We start from the raw sequence: 15,136 nt of genomic DNA, 5'->3' as shown, positions 1-15,136 counted from the left end.
ATTTTTTTCTACTACACATCGACTACTACTTGAAATCTATCATTCTATTATAGAAGTATAGTTTTGTTGATTTTATTTAACAATTGCCTCTTAACGGAGATAAACAAAGAAACATCTTATTATGGTCGTTGTACGTGCATGGCACGTGCACGCTTACTAGTCCCGAACAAGTTTTTTCTAGTCACTTCGTTTTTTTTACAACAACCATTGGAGATGCCCGTAAACAGAACCGAGATAGATGGGCCCGAGAGCCAGACGGAGGCGGCCGCTTCCTGCCAATTACAAATTGGGTGGTCGTCCCCACAGTTTCCGTCCCCTCCCACCGCACCGCCGCCCTCCACCAAAATCCGTCGCCGCACCTCGACGAGCACCGCTCCCCGTCGCCTCACCGGGTTCGGCGGCCGCACCGGCGGAGATCCAAGGCCGCCTCTGCCGGCGCAACGCCGCGTCAACGACACGGTCCCCGGTTCCTCGGTTCAGCCTAGGGTTTCTCTCGGGCCACCCGTTCACATGGCGAACGAGGTCGTTCTCGAAACTCGAATTGCCCCTAGCGTGTTATTATCGATTTCTCTCTGGTTTCTATCGTTTCTACTACGACAGGAAACATTACTGCTCTGTTAGGTGTTCATCACATGAGTTGCTATCGTTGTTAAAAGCGATGTAATACCCTCCTTGGCAACTTGTGGCTCACCTTATTTTTCTCAGTATCCAACTATTTGTTCGTCGGTAGCAAAGATGACAACTTATGGCTGGTTTACACCAAGAGATTTATTCCCCGCTTTTGCTTGCTCAAGAGGTTGACTGATCAAGTCCTTCTTCCTCTTCTCTTGTGGTAGTCTCAGTTTCTTCCCACACGGTAGGATTCCGTGGTCATCCTTGATCTCAGCTGTAATATCAGTTTTCCAATGCTCTTCAGCGCGTTGAGTACATGCTCCCTCTGTTCCATATTACTCGTCGCTGATTTAGTACAACTTTGTACTAAATCAGCGACGAGTAATATGGAACGGAGGGAGTACGTATTATGGCGGGCAGCCATGGTTTGTAGCTATTTGGTGAAGCTCCACAGCTCTGTTTATTTGCCCGAACAAGACACGTCTTATTTGAATTGACTGAATAAGTCAGAAAAGAAAATATTTCTTTTGGGAATACATTACTAGATGGACATGTTCTGTCCAGTCAGTTTAAATGTTTCAATTGCATTAGTTGCCATTCTTGTTTGCTTTTTGTTCATTAGTGGGGTTGCACTCAACCTGTATTTTGTATGTTTCAAAGTCCACATAGTGATCAGTTTTTGTGCTTCTTCATTAGACATTTCCAAGTTATCATTTTGTAGGTGTGCATGCGTTCAACTTTTGATCTCATCCAGAGTTGTGAGCGGTTTCAGAAACGTAGCCATGGGTTTGCTGAGGAGGGCACAAGCAAGAAAAAGTTAGCTACTTCACCATCTCCATCTTCTATGGCAGGCAGACAGGTTTTTAGCTGCTTACTCGACGTTGAGGGGTGCTTTTCGAATTCAGTTCATTTGTTTCACTTGCGTTTGTTTTCATTTGCTTAGTTCTCAGCCAAAGTATTTTTTCTGTATGTCGTATTAGTGCATACATTTCTCAGACCTTTGTTTTGAAGTCCCTAAAAAAGTGATTATAAGATTTCCATGTGTAAGTGTAACATGTGTTTGATTTATTATTTTGTAGGCTTCATTGTCGAGTTCTGATCTCATGCCGAGTTGCGAAGGATTTCAGAAGCATGGCTATGAGTTCCCAACGGCACATGTCAGCCATCGGTTGCTTTACACCACTGGTGCTGAAAGTTGCCTCAGTGATAATGGCAACGCCACTGCTGCTAAGGACAACCTTAGCAACAACCTCGACCTAAAAAATGATGATAGTCTTGGAAACATCCCTTGTTACGATGATACTCTCCCTCTTGAGGATGATTCCGGTGATACGCCTACACATGATGATGGTACTTCCTCTCCCTCCCTGCCCCACTCTCATTTACGTGTATGCATGTTCAGGTTTTCTTTTGAAGAATATTATCAGAACTGGCACTCAAGGGAAAATTCTGTTTACTTGTCTGTATCAGGGATAGGAATTATCCAAAGGGTTAGTCCTATGGAATATATCAAAAGGCTACTATTGAAGAGATCTGCGTTGAGTATCTCTTCTGCTGAGTTAGGTGTCAATACGAAGTTAAGTATGATTCCAGAATCTTCGAGAGATTTTAGGCATAGTGGTGATCTTTGTTGGCACGAGTATTATCACATGAGTGAAGTATCTCAGAGTAAGCAACTTTTTCCTTACCCTGTGTCTATTCACTTTATTTGCAGACACGTACTTATGTACTGAATAAGTATCCTTTTTTAGCTGTTTTGCCACCAAAGCGATATACTCGGTGCGAACCTTTGACTGCGGTGCGGTGCTTTCACGAGCCACAGGCTATGCTCCAGGTTTTTTCTATCAAGCTGAAGGCATATCTCCAAGCTATAGGCAGTTCAGTCAATGTATATGGTTTTGTTGCAGTCCGGGATGGTGAGGATTATCACCGAAATTATCTTTTCAATCCACCCCGAACTGATCCAGTGACCATCAACACGGTAATTACTTTTACGCCAAATTTTGACTTGATATTTTGGTAGTAAATGTGCATATAATGGTCTTCTGTACTGTCCAGTCAAGCTTCTGCGGCTTTACTTCTATTTTTTGTATGGACATGTTTACAATAATTTAGAGTAAAATGCACAGTAGGTCCTAAAACTATTTAAGGATTGTCAAGCTAGTCCTAATACTATGAAAATGCACATCTACATCCTAAAAGTTTGCTAAGTGTGTCACCTGCAGTCCTATCTGCACTGCATCAGCTTTGACTTGCACAGCTGGCAGGTCGACAACTGCCATGTGGCAACTTTTTGCACAAATCCCCCGGAAAGGTCTTCTCTTTGAATTTTATTACTCCTCATCTTTGCACGTATCATCTATTCCTCTCTCTGGCCCTCCTCTCCACCTATGCCGATGACATCTATCCATCAACTAACCAAAACACTTGCAATTCTCGTACATAGGCTAATAGCATAGCACAAAGCAAGAAAAAAAAAACAAGACAAAGAAACATGGAAGCAAAGGGGATTGATCACGGTGGTGTGCATCGCATGTGGAAGCAGAGCTACAACAGCGGCACCATAAAATTGACCAATGGGAAATAACAAGGGAGCAGAGTGGAGGGCACACACTAGACTAATCGAGCTAGAACTCACCAATGGTGGAGGTTGAGGGCAGCGGCTCGACATCTGATGTCGGGGACAAACATTCCAATTGAAACGTTGTGGTACGTTGGACAACAAGTCTGTGGTGGGATTTGTCCGGCTCGTTGTGGTGCTCCTCTACGTGGGTGGAATCGGGTCAGCATGCTCTGGTGATTGCCGGTGGCGGGGGCGACATGCTACATGTGCAAGTCAAAGCTGATACAACGTGGATAGGACTGTGGGTGACACACTTAGCAAACTTAACAAGGCATCCCTCAAATAGTTTTAGGACTTGTTGTGTATTTTACTCTTTACATAACTAAGTAAGTTTGTATGTTTGTCTTGGATATAATGCTTTTACATTCATTGATCATGGTACAAGATTAGCATAACACTTGACAGTAAAGTTGGAACTTGTGAGCATATCTTACTTAGAAATGCGCACTGTTCACTTCTTTTGGCTCTGAAAGCCCTCAAATGTGAATGCATGACAGCACACTTCCTTGGTAAGCTTAACTTAGATGACATGATAAATAAAATTAAGCACGTGTAGATTATTTTTAAGACATTCATGCTGATTTGTTCTGAAAAGTTCCATCTCATTTGACGTCTCAACTAACTTGGCTATATAGTTGCGACATCTCTGTCTCCGATATGTTGCCATCAAGAAAAGATTTTGACATGCTAATTAATTATTTTCCCTGTCGAAATTCAGACCAGCGACTACCTGCCTTTGATGAGTCCGATACGAGGCATGTCCATGACATTTGAATGCTTGATCGAAGTTGATATCAGAATAAAGGGAGATATAGAAGATGTCACTCTGGTCGATGGGTGTGCCGATCTTATTGAGAGTCGTTGTCTATATGACACGGAAATTGAGTGCACGATGGATGATACAAATGGTGCGGCCATGTTCGATTTTATCATCTTTCGTAGAGCGCTTGAGGCGACGATAGAGTTGAATTTCACAAAGGTGCCTACAGGAGGCATGGAGGTGAAGATGTGTGGATACACGGCGATTTCGAAGAGCCTTTATGACTTCATGGGCGAGCAGCGTGAGTGTGATCAGTTCGTTGCCTCTGCTGGGAAACATCCACAGTACTTCATAGCAGCTGTGCCGTTTGAAGACACACTGTTTGTTGACTTCATGGAGGGAAAGCTGTCGATTCCTTTCAAGGCAGCAGTTCATGGCAGCCAAGAGAGAGAATACCATTTCAGCAACGGTGCCCTGGTGTCGGTGACGGTTTCTTGGTCGTCGACCTATTACTGAACCTAGCAAGATATATAGATAGGTAATGCAGAATGTCAACTAATCGCCACCTGTTAGATTTTAATTCATGTAACTTGATAGATTGTAAACTAGTATATTTATGTCGCTTTGTGCGACACACATCCACTTGTACGGAGTATTCTTATCGACTCAGCCTTTGCGCAGTGAGAGTATTATTTTGGAAATTCAAACTTTTACTGACGAAAAATTGGGAGTTTGATTTTATTTTTTGTACCTTTTGGAAAATTAAACTTTCCTAAAGCTAAAATTTTCAGCTAAAAATGAATTTGAAATTCTGAATCATTCATGTTTTTTGGAGCTTCATAAAAGGAGAAGATAACCCTGAAAAAATGATACACGAGCGAGCACCACTGAGGAGAGAACCACAACAACGTCTAACTGTTGTGGAGCGGTTTCATTCAGGTTTTTTGAATTAGGAGGGTTGACCGAGATCAATTTGAAACCAAAAGGGAAAAAGAAAAAGAAGAATGAAATAGAAGAATGAAAGAAAAAAAGAAACCGAATAAATAATGCAAAACAGTGAAACCTATAAAGAAACAAAGGAAAATACTGTTGAAAAACAAGAAAGAAATAAAAACCAAAGAAATTAAAAAGAAAAATGATAAAGAAAAGAAAGACAGATGTAAACCATGAAATAAGCAAAAGAAAAACCAAAGAAAAGCACAAGGAAACTAAAAACCTGTACTATAATGACGTAAGCATAATAATAAACAAAGAAAACTGAAGAAGAAATATGAAAACCAACAAAAAAATTAAAATAAAACAAAAACAAACAAAAAACCTGAATGTACACAGCAACGAAGCACCGAGGAATGAAGGAAACAAGTAGCACACCATTGGGCCGGCCCACAAGCGCTTTCTGTGGAGGAAAACTTCATCGACGATGCTAGTCTCACTATAAGCTAGACATAATGCATACAAAATGATTCAAATTACGAAACTGAATAGAGAAGCATGGCTGGATGAACAAGAGGGGACAAACTGTTTGGGATGGACAAATTCATCTTTAACCCCCAAAAAATTACATGAAAAATTTGACTTTACCCAAAACAATTACATAAAAATCTCTTCTTGAGGTGTGTCAATTGCTCTTAAAATTTATCCAATGTAGTTGCTAGTTTATTCATTCACTACTGCCAATTTATTTGCCTCAAGCATTTGTTAAGGAGATGTATCCATTCTTGATCATCCACTCCATACTCCAGTGGTTGTTAATGTTCTGGTAGGTCCAATAAGCCCATCCAAATGTGGCTTGCTTATACACATCCATCTGTGCATTCGCGAAGCTCTGGTACTCTTCCCGAGTTGCGCCAGATGCCTTCCACTTAGCCACCCATTGTCGCATGCATGAGATATTTACACTAGTAGAAAACGGGGCATACGTTCGGGTCAGATAAGCCCTTTAGTCCCGGTTCGGTCACAAACCGGTACCCATGGGCCCATTGGTCCCGGTTCGTGAGGCCAGGGGGCCTGCCGGGCCTCGTGGGGCCATTGGTCCCGGTTCGTCTGGTCCCTTTGGTCCTGGTTGGTGGCACGAACCAGTACCAATGGGCCTCGCTCCTGGCCCACCACCATTGGTCCCGGTTTGTGGCCTGAGCCGAGACCAAAGGAAGGTCTTTAGGACCGGGTCAAGCCACGAACCTGTACCAATGAACCAGCCAGGGGAGAGGGCTTTTGTGTGTAAAACATTAAAAGGAAAAAGAATTTTCATAAAATAAGTAAAAAAGCAAAAAAGAAAAGAAAATAAATAAGTAGAAAAAAAATAAAAAAAAATAAGTACAAACAGAAAAATTTAATAAATAAGTAGAAACAAAATAAACTTTAATAAAGTAAAATAAATGAACTATAATAAAATAAATAAAAATAGCAACAGTAAGTAGAAACAAAATAAAATAAATAAAGCAAAAAAGAAAGATTTTTCATAAAATAGATAAAAGAAGAAAAAAGAAAAGAAAATAAATAAGTATAAACAAAGTAAACTTTAATAAATAAGTAAAAACAAAATAAACTTTTATAAAACCTCTAGTATTATTGAAACTAAAATTATATAAAATTTATGCAACTAAAATTATCAAAGTATTTTCTGTTCAAAACATTAAAAGGAAAAAGAATTTTCATAAAGAAATTTTTTGTTAGAAACTTTAATAGCAAAAAGAATTATCATAAAGATTTTTTTGTTAGAAACTAAAATAACAAAATATGTTTTTGAATATAATGATAAAACACAGTAATATTAAATAGCAGGAAAAAGAATCACTCAAAAATCTATTTTTATTGTAAAGCTATTCAAAAACTAGTGGTTCACACAAATTTTCAAAATTTCAGATTTAAACTATTCAAATTAGAAAACAAATGGCACTAACAGAAAGTTTATAATTTTTATTACCTAAAAGCAAAAGGAATCACTGAAAAACTAGTAATTATTTTGCTGTAAGTAGAAACAAAATAAAATAAACAAAGCAAAAAAGAAAACAAAAAAAATAAAAAAAGTGCCACCTAAAGGGCCACCATGGCCTGAATATGACTAGAAACCCAACAATGGGCCAGGATTCATGCCCGCTATAGGCCCAGTAGGCCTACAGGCTCATAGTGACATATTAGGCCCGAAAGCCTGCAGTTGAGAGGAGCTCGAGAGGGTTGGCGCAGCAGCGCTTATAAACCACTCTCGAGCTCTCTCAACTAGCGAGGTGGGACTAAACTTTGGCCGCGACGTGGGCAACACAGGTCCTTTGGTCCCGGTTGGTGGCACCAACCGGGACTAAAGGGGGGCATTGGTCCCGGTTGGTGCCACGAACCGGTACCAATGCCCCCCTTTAGTCCCGGTTGGTGCCACCAACTGGGACCAAAGGCCTCTGCTTCCCATGGTATTAGGAACAGATACTTGACATGAAGAAAGCGGTAGCAATAAACTAATACGATCAAATTCTATGCTTACGGTTTGATCCTGTTATCAAATGACAACTCATGTCTATGAATAGAAAACCTTAACCATCTTTCATCAACGAGCTAGTCTAGTAGAGGCTCAGTAGGGACACGTTGTTGTCTATGTATCCACGCATGTATGTGAGTTTTCGATCAATACAGTTCTAGCATAGATAATAAACGATTATCATGAACCGAATATGATAATAACCAATTCATTATTGCCTCTAGGGCATTTTCCAACATTAATCATATTGCTTTGTTTTATTCTATCTACATTATGTCATCATACTTCATGCATTACTCTATTTGTTATGAACTTAATACACAGAGAGGCAAGCATAGAAGCGCTCTTGAACTGGAGTAATAGTAGTAGATGCAGAATCATTTCGGTCTACTTGTCACGGACATAATGCCTATATACACGACCATTGCCATGAATAATGTCATAACTATGCGGTTTTCTATCAATTGCCCAACACTAATTTGTCTAACCACCGTATGCTATTTTGAGAAGCCTCTAGTGAAAACTATGGTCCACGGGTCTACTTTCAGCATATTACTAAAACCAAAAATACCTTCCTACAATTTTACTTCTTTTATTTTACTCTGCAATTTATATATCTATCACTATTAGATTTAATCCTTGCAAGTAACGAGTTCAAAGAGAGTAACATCCCCGTTGCCTGCATTGGGTACAGGTATTTGCTCTTGTGTGTATATGTACAGTTTACTAGGCGTTTGCGTGGTTCTCCTATTGGTTTGATAACCTTGATTCCACAAAGGGAAATACTATCCGCTACTATATTGCTTCATCCTCCCTCTTCAGGGAAAATCCCAATGCAACTCACAAGTAGTAGAAATAATTTCTAGCGCTGTTGCGAGGGAGACATCATGAAATACCTATAGGTTCCTACATTTACATTACCATTTACTTGCTCCACTTTATTTTCTTTTATTTGTTTTTATTAGTCTCATTAAAAAATCAAAACCAAAAAAACAAATTATTTGCTAATTTGCTATCTCATTTGCTTTGCCACTATGTCTCAAGAAAATACTAAACTGTTTGACTTCTTGAATACTAATAACAATGATTTTATTAGTACTCCAATTGCTCCTACCGCCATTAGTGCAGAGTCATATGATATTAATGTTGCATTGCTAAATCTTATCATGAAAGGACAATTTGCTAGAACTCCTAATGAAGATGATGCATCCCATCTTAATATCTTTGTTGAATTATGTGACATGCAAAAGAAAAAAGATGTGGATAACGATATTGTTAAGGTGAAATTATTTCCTCTCTCGCTAAGAGATTGTGCTAAAACTTGGTTTTCATCCTTACCTTGCAATAGTATTGATTCATGGGATAAATGTAAGGATGATTTTACTGCTAAGTACTTTCCTCCTGCCAAGATTATATCTCTTTGAAATCAAATCATGAACTTTAAGCAAGTTGAGCAAGGACATGTTGCACAATCTTAGGAGAGAATGAAATCGATGATTAGAAATTGACCCACTCATGGATTAACTTATGGATGATAACACAAAAAAATTATGCGGGACTAAACTTCGTGTCGAGGAAGAGCGCGTGTGAATGTCTCTCTTGTTCTCGTCCTCATACATGTGGAGAAACAACCTCCCTTATAAGAAGGTCTAACTCCTACTAGATGAGCAGTATGGGACTAAACTTTTAGTCCCACCTCTTGACTTGCATGAACGGGCTAAGTGGGTGTGTAGGATTTATTAGGAATTCTGAAAATGCTATTAAGCTGGCCCAAAAATAGAATAAATTTGAGCACCTCTTGTGTATGTGACTATTCACTATTCTCAACTATGGTGAATACCAAGGAATTATTAGCAGATGGTCGGCAGCCAGAGCCTATCAATTGTCAGAACCTTTTAAAAGTGACACCATCGTCGATGAACTGAACCATAGCAACACCCAAGGGAAGCATAGCAAGAACATCAAGCCTCACAATCACATGTGATCTAGATCACAGCGATACTGGCTCATGATGCTAGTATTGCGGAACATAGTAGAAAACATAAATTGTGTGCCTACGGTCACCCAGGATTAATATGAAGATGCATAATGGCTTGGGATCACGATCGTTACCGTCACCGAGTTGTAGAAGAAGAAGAACATGTTGGTGTAGATCATACTTGGTGTCCCTCGAACCATCAATAAACGATCCCACGAACCGCCCACGAATAGTCCCTCAAACCAAAGACCGAAAGCACGACCTCTACTTGGTTGCATCTGTGCATCCTTCACGATCCGACAATGCTTCACCACCGAGAGCTTTCTGTTGGGGAACGTAGTAATTTCAAAAAAAATCCTACGCTCATGCAAGATCATGGTGATGCATACCAACGAGAGGGGAGAGTGTGTCCACGTACCCTCGTAGACCGAAAGCGGAAGCGTTAGCACTATGCGGTTCATTTAGTCGTATGTCTTCACGGCCCGACCGATCAAGCACCGAAACTACGTCACCTCCGAGTTCTAGCACACGTTCACCTCGATGACGTCCCTCGAACTCCGATCCAGCCAAGTGTCGAGGGAGAGTTCCGTCAGCACGACGGCGTGGTGACGATCTTAATGTTCTACCGTCGCAGGGCTTCGCCTAAGCACCGCTACAATATTATCGAGGAGGACTATGGAGGAGGGGGGCACCGCACACGGCTAAGAGATCAAGAGATCAATTGTTATGTCCATGGGGTGCCCCCCTGCCCCTGTATATAAAGGAGCAAGGGGAGGAGGCGGCCGGCCAGGTAGAGGCGCTCCAAGGGGGAGTCCTACTCCCACTAGGAGTAGGACTCCTCCTATTTCCTAGTAGGAGTAGGAGAGGGGGAAGGAAAGGGAGAGGAGGAGAAGGAAAGAGGGGGGCTGGCCCCCTTGCCCTAAACCAATTCGGTTTGGGCCTTGGGGGGGGGGGCGCCCCACACTCCCCTTGCTGCCCTCTATTTCCACTAAGGCCCATGTAGGCCCATTAAGCCCCCGGGGGGGGGGGGGGGGTTCCGGTAACCCCCGGTACTCCGGTAAAATCCTGATTTCACCCGGAACACTTCCGACATTCAAATATAGGCTTCCAATATATCAATCTTCATGTCTCAACCATTTCGAGACTCCTCGTCATGTCCTTGATCACATCCGGTGTTGGGGAACATAGTAATTTCAAAAAAATTCCTACGCACACGCAAGATCATGGTGATGGCATAGCAACGAGAGGGGAGAGTGTTCGTCCACGTACCCTTGTAGACCGTAAGCGGAAGCGTTAGCACAACGCGGTTGATGTAGTCGTACGTCTTCACGATTCGACCGATCCAAGCACCGAACGTATGGGGCCTCCGAGTTCAGCACACGTTCAGCTCGATGACGATCTCTGGCCCTCCGATCCAGCAAAGGCTCCGGAGATGAGTTCCGTCAGCATGACGGCGTGGTGACGATGATGATGTTCTACCGGCGCAGGACTTCGCCTAAACTCTGCGACGATATGACCGAGGTGGAATATGGTGGAAGGGGGCACCGCACACGGCTAAGGAACGATCCGTAGATCAACTTGTGTGTCTTTGGGGTGCCCCCCGCCCCCGTATATAAAGGAGCCAAGGGGGAGGAGGCGGCCAGCCTAGAGGGCGCGCCAAGGGGGGGAGTCCTACTCCCACCGGGAGTAGGACTCCCTCTTTCCAAGTAGGAGTAGGAGAAGGGGGAAAGAGGAGGAAGAGGGGAAGGAAAGGGGGGGCGCCGCCCCCCTTCCCTTGTCCTATTCGGACTAGGAGGGGGAGGGGCGCGCGGCCCCCTCCTGGCTCCTTCCCTCTTCTCCCTCTTGGCCCATGTAGGCCCATTAACCCCCCCCCCCCCCGGGGGGGGGGGGGTTCCGGTAACCTCCCGGTACTCCGGTAAAATGCTGATTTCACCCGGAACCATTCCGATGTCCAAACATAGGCTTCCAATATATCAATCTTTATGCCTCAACCATTCCGAGACTCCTCGTCATGTCCGTAATCACATCCGGGACTCCGAACAAACTTCGGTACATCAAAACTTATAAACTCATAATAAAACTGTCATCGAAACGTTAAGCGTGCGGACCCTACGGGTTCGAGAACTATGTAGACATGACCTAAAACCATTCTCGGTCAATAACCAATAGCGGGACCTGGATGCCCATATTGGTTCCTACATATTCTACGAAGATCTTTATCGGTCAAACCGCATAACAACATACGTTGTTCCCTTTGTCATCGGTATGTTACTTGCCCGAGATTTGATCGTCGGTATCCAATACCTAGTTCAATCTCGTTACCGGCAAGTCTCTTTACTCGTTCTGTAATACGTTATCTCATAACTAACTCATTAGTTATAATGCTTGCAAGGCTTAAGTGGTGAGTATTACCGAGAGGGCCCAGAGATACCTCTACGACAATCGGAGTGACAAAACCTAATCTCGAAATACGCCAACTCAACATGTACCTTCGGAGACACCTGTAGTACTCCTTTATAATCACCCAGTTACGTTGTGACGTTTGGTAGTACCCAAAGTGTTCCTCTGGTAAACGGGAGTTGCATAATTCTCATAGTTATAGGAACATGTATAAGTCATGAAGAAAGCAATAACAGAATACTAAACGATCATGTGCTAAGCTAACGGGATGGGTCATGTCAATCACATCATTCTCCTAATGATGTGATCCCATTAATCAAATGACAACACATGTCTATGGTTAGGAAACATAACCATCTTTGATTAATGAGCTAGTCAAGTAGAGGCATACTAGTGACTATATGTTTGTCTATGTATTCACACATGTATCATGTTTCCGGTTAATACAATTCTAGCATGAATAATAAACATTTATCATGATATGAGGAAATAAATAATAACTTTATTATTGCCTCTAGGGCATTTCCTTCAGTCTCCCACTTGCACTAGAGTCAATAATCTAGTTCACATCGCCATGTGATTTAACACCAATATTCATATTTGTATATGATTAACACCCATAGTCCACATCGTTATGTGACCAACACCCAAAGGGTTTACTAGAGTCAATAATCTAGTTCACATCATTATGTGATTAACACCCAAAGAGTACTAAGGTGTGATCATGTTTTGCTCGTGAGAGAAGCTTAGTCAACGGGTCTGTCAAATTCAGAGCCGTATGTATTTTGCAAATATTCTATGTCTACAATGCTCTGCACGGAGCTACTCTAGCTAATGGCTCACACTTTCAATATGTATCCAGATTGAGACTTAGAGTCATCTGGATCGGTGTAAAAGCTTGCACCGATGTAACTCTTTACGACGGTCTCTTTTATCACTTCCATAATCGAGAAACATCTCCTTAGTTCTCACTAAGGATATTCTTGACCGCTGTCCAGTGATCTACTATTAGATCAAAATTGTATTCCTTTGCCAAACTCAGAGCAAGGTATACAATATGTCTGGTTCACAGCATAGCATACTTTATAGAACCTATGACTGAGGCATAGGGAATGACTTTTCATTCTCTTTCTATTTTCTGCCATGGTCAGGTCTTGAGTCTTACTCAACTTCACACCTTGCAACACAGGCAAGAACTCCTTCTTTGACTGTTCCATTTTGAACTATTTCAAAAATTTATCAAGGTATGTATTCATTAAAAAATCTTATCAAGCGTCTTGATCTATCTATATAGATCTTGATGCTCAATGTGTAAGCAGCTTCACAGAGGTCTTTCTTTGAAAAAAACTCTTATTCAAGTATCCTTTCATGCTATCCAGAACAATATGTCATCCACATATAATATTAGAAATGCTCCAGAGCTCCCACTCACTTTCTTGTAAATACAGGCTTCTCAAAAAGTCTGTATAAAACCATATGCTTTGATCAACTCATCGAAGCGTATACTCCAACTCCGAGAGGCTTGCACCAGTCCATAAATGGATCGCTGGAGCTTGCACACTTTGTTAGCACCTTTAGGATTGACAAAACCTTCTGGTTGCATCATATATAACTCTTCTTTAATAAATTCATTAAGGAATGCAGTTTTGACATCCTTTTGCCAGACTTCATAAAATGTGGCAATTGCTAACATGATTCGGACAGACTTAAGCATCGATACAAGTGAGAAAATCTCATTGTATTCAACACCTTGAACTTGTTGAAAAACCTTTCGCAACAAGTCGAGCTTTGTAGATAGTAACACTACTATCAGTGTCCGTCTTCCTCTTGAAGATCCATTTATTTTTTATGGCTTGCCGATCATCAGGCAAGTCAATCAAAGTCCATACTTTGTTTTCATACATGGATCCCATCTCAGATTTCATGGCCTCCAGCCATTTTGCGGAATCTGGGCTCATCATCGCTTCCTCATAGTTCGTAGATTTATCATGGTCTAGTAACATGACTTTCAGAACAGGATTACCGTACCACTCTGGTGCGGACCGTACTCTAGAAGACCTACGAGGTTCTGTAGTAACTTGATCAGAAGTTTCATGATCATCATCATTAGCTTCCTCACTAATTGGTGTAGGAATCGCTGGAACTGATTTCAGTGATGAACTATTTTCCAATTCGGGAGAAGGTACAGTTACCTCATCAAGTTCTACTTTCCTCCCACTCACTTCTTTCGAGAGAAACTCCTTCTCTAGAAAGGATCCTTTTTTAGCAACGAATATCTTGCCTTCGGATCTGTGATAGAAGGTGTACCCAACAATTTCCTTTGGGTATTCTATGAAGACACACTTCTCCGATTTGGGTTCGAGCTTATCAGGATGAAACTTTTTCACATAAGCATCGCAGCCCCAAACTTTAAGAAACGACAACTTGGGTTTCTTGCTAAACCACAGTTCATATGGTGTCGTCTCAACGGATTTAGATGGTGCCCTTTTAACGTGAATGCAGCTGTCTCTAATGCATGACCCCAAAACAATAGTGGTAAATCAGTAAGAGACATCATAGATCGCACCATATCCAATAAAGTGCGGTTACGACGTTCGGACACACCATAACGTTGTGGTGTTCCCGGTGGCGTGAGCTGTGAAACTATTCCACATTGTTTTAATTGAAGACCAAACTCATAACTCAAATATTCGTCTTCGCGATCAGATCGCAGAAACTTTATTTTCTTGTTACGATGATTTTTCCACTTCCCTCTGAAATTCTTTGAACCTTTCAACTATTTCAGACTTATGTTTCATCAAGTAGATATACCCATATCTGCTCAAATCATCTTGTGAAGGTCAGAAAATAACGATACTTGCCACGAGCATCAACACTCATTGGATCGCATACATCGGTATGTATTATTTCCAATAAGTCAGTAGCTTGTTCCATTGTTTCGGAGAACGGAGTTTTAGTCATCTTGCCCAAAAGGCACGGTTCACAAGCATCAAATGATTCATAACCAAGTGATTCCGAAAATCCATCTTTATGGAGTTTCTTCATGTGCTTTACACCGATATGACCCAAACGGCAGTGCCACAAATAAGTTGCACTATCATTATTAACTTTGCATCTTTTGGCATCAATATTATGAATATGTCTATCACTACGATCGAGATCCAACAAACTATTTTTCATTGGGTGTATAACCATTGAAGGTCTTATTCATGTAAACAGAATAACAATTATTCTTTAACTTCGAATGAATAACCGTATCACAATAAACATGATCAAATCATATTCATGCTCAACGCA

The 15,136-nt window shown here is 41.5% G+C and overlaps 1 protein-coding gene across 1 annotated transcript; it reads left to right on the top strand.

Moving 5' to 3' along the window:
- Positions 1-213: 213 nt before the first annotated feature.
- LOC123075898 (uncharacterized) lies at positions 214-4,511 on the top strand. The gene is made up of 6 exons (XM_044498403.1): positions 214-522; positions 1,334-1,471; positions 1,692-1,962; positions 2,083-2,280; positions 2,364-2,593; positions 3,954-4,511. Exons 1-6 carry the CDS (start codon positions 214-216, stop codon positions 4,509-4,511), a joined length of 1,704 nt encoding a protein of 567 aa, XP_044354338.1.
- Positions 4,512-15,136: the final 10,625 nt, after the last annotated feature.

The sequence above is a fragment of the Triticum aestivum genome, chromosome 1B, assembly GCF_018294505.1.
Source record: "Triticum aestivum cultivar Chinese Spring chromosome 1B, IWGSC CS RefSeq v2.1, whole genome shotgun sequence".
Taxonomy (NCBI): domain Eukaryota; kingdom Viridiplantae; phylum Streptophyta; class Magnoliopsida; order Poales; family Poaceae; genus Triticum; species Triticum aestivum.
The sequence above is the reverse complement of the archived record's forward strand: the minus strand, read 5'-3'. Positions and strand labels throughout refer to the sequence as shown.

Coding starts and splice junctions, on each gene's coding strand:
- LOC123075898 (XM_044498403.1), top strand. CDS start 214: ATGCCCGTAAACAGAACCGAGATAGATGGGCCCGAGAGCCAGACGGAG. Junction 1,963..2,082: donor TACGCCTACACATGATGATG/GTACTTCCTCTC, acceptor TGTCTGTATCAG/GGATAGGAATTATCCAAAGG. Junction 2,594..3,953: donor ATCCAGTGACCATCAACACG/GTAATTACTTTT, acceptor GTCGAAATTCAG/ACCAGCGACTACCTGCCTTT.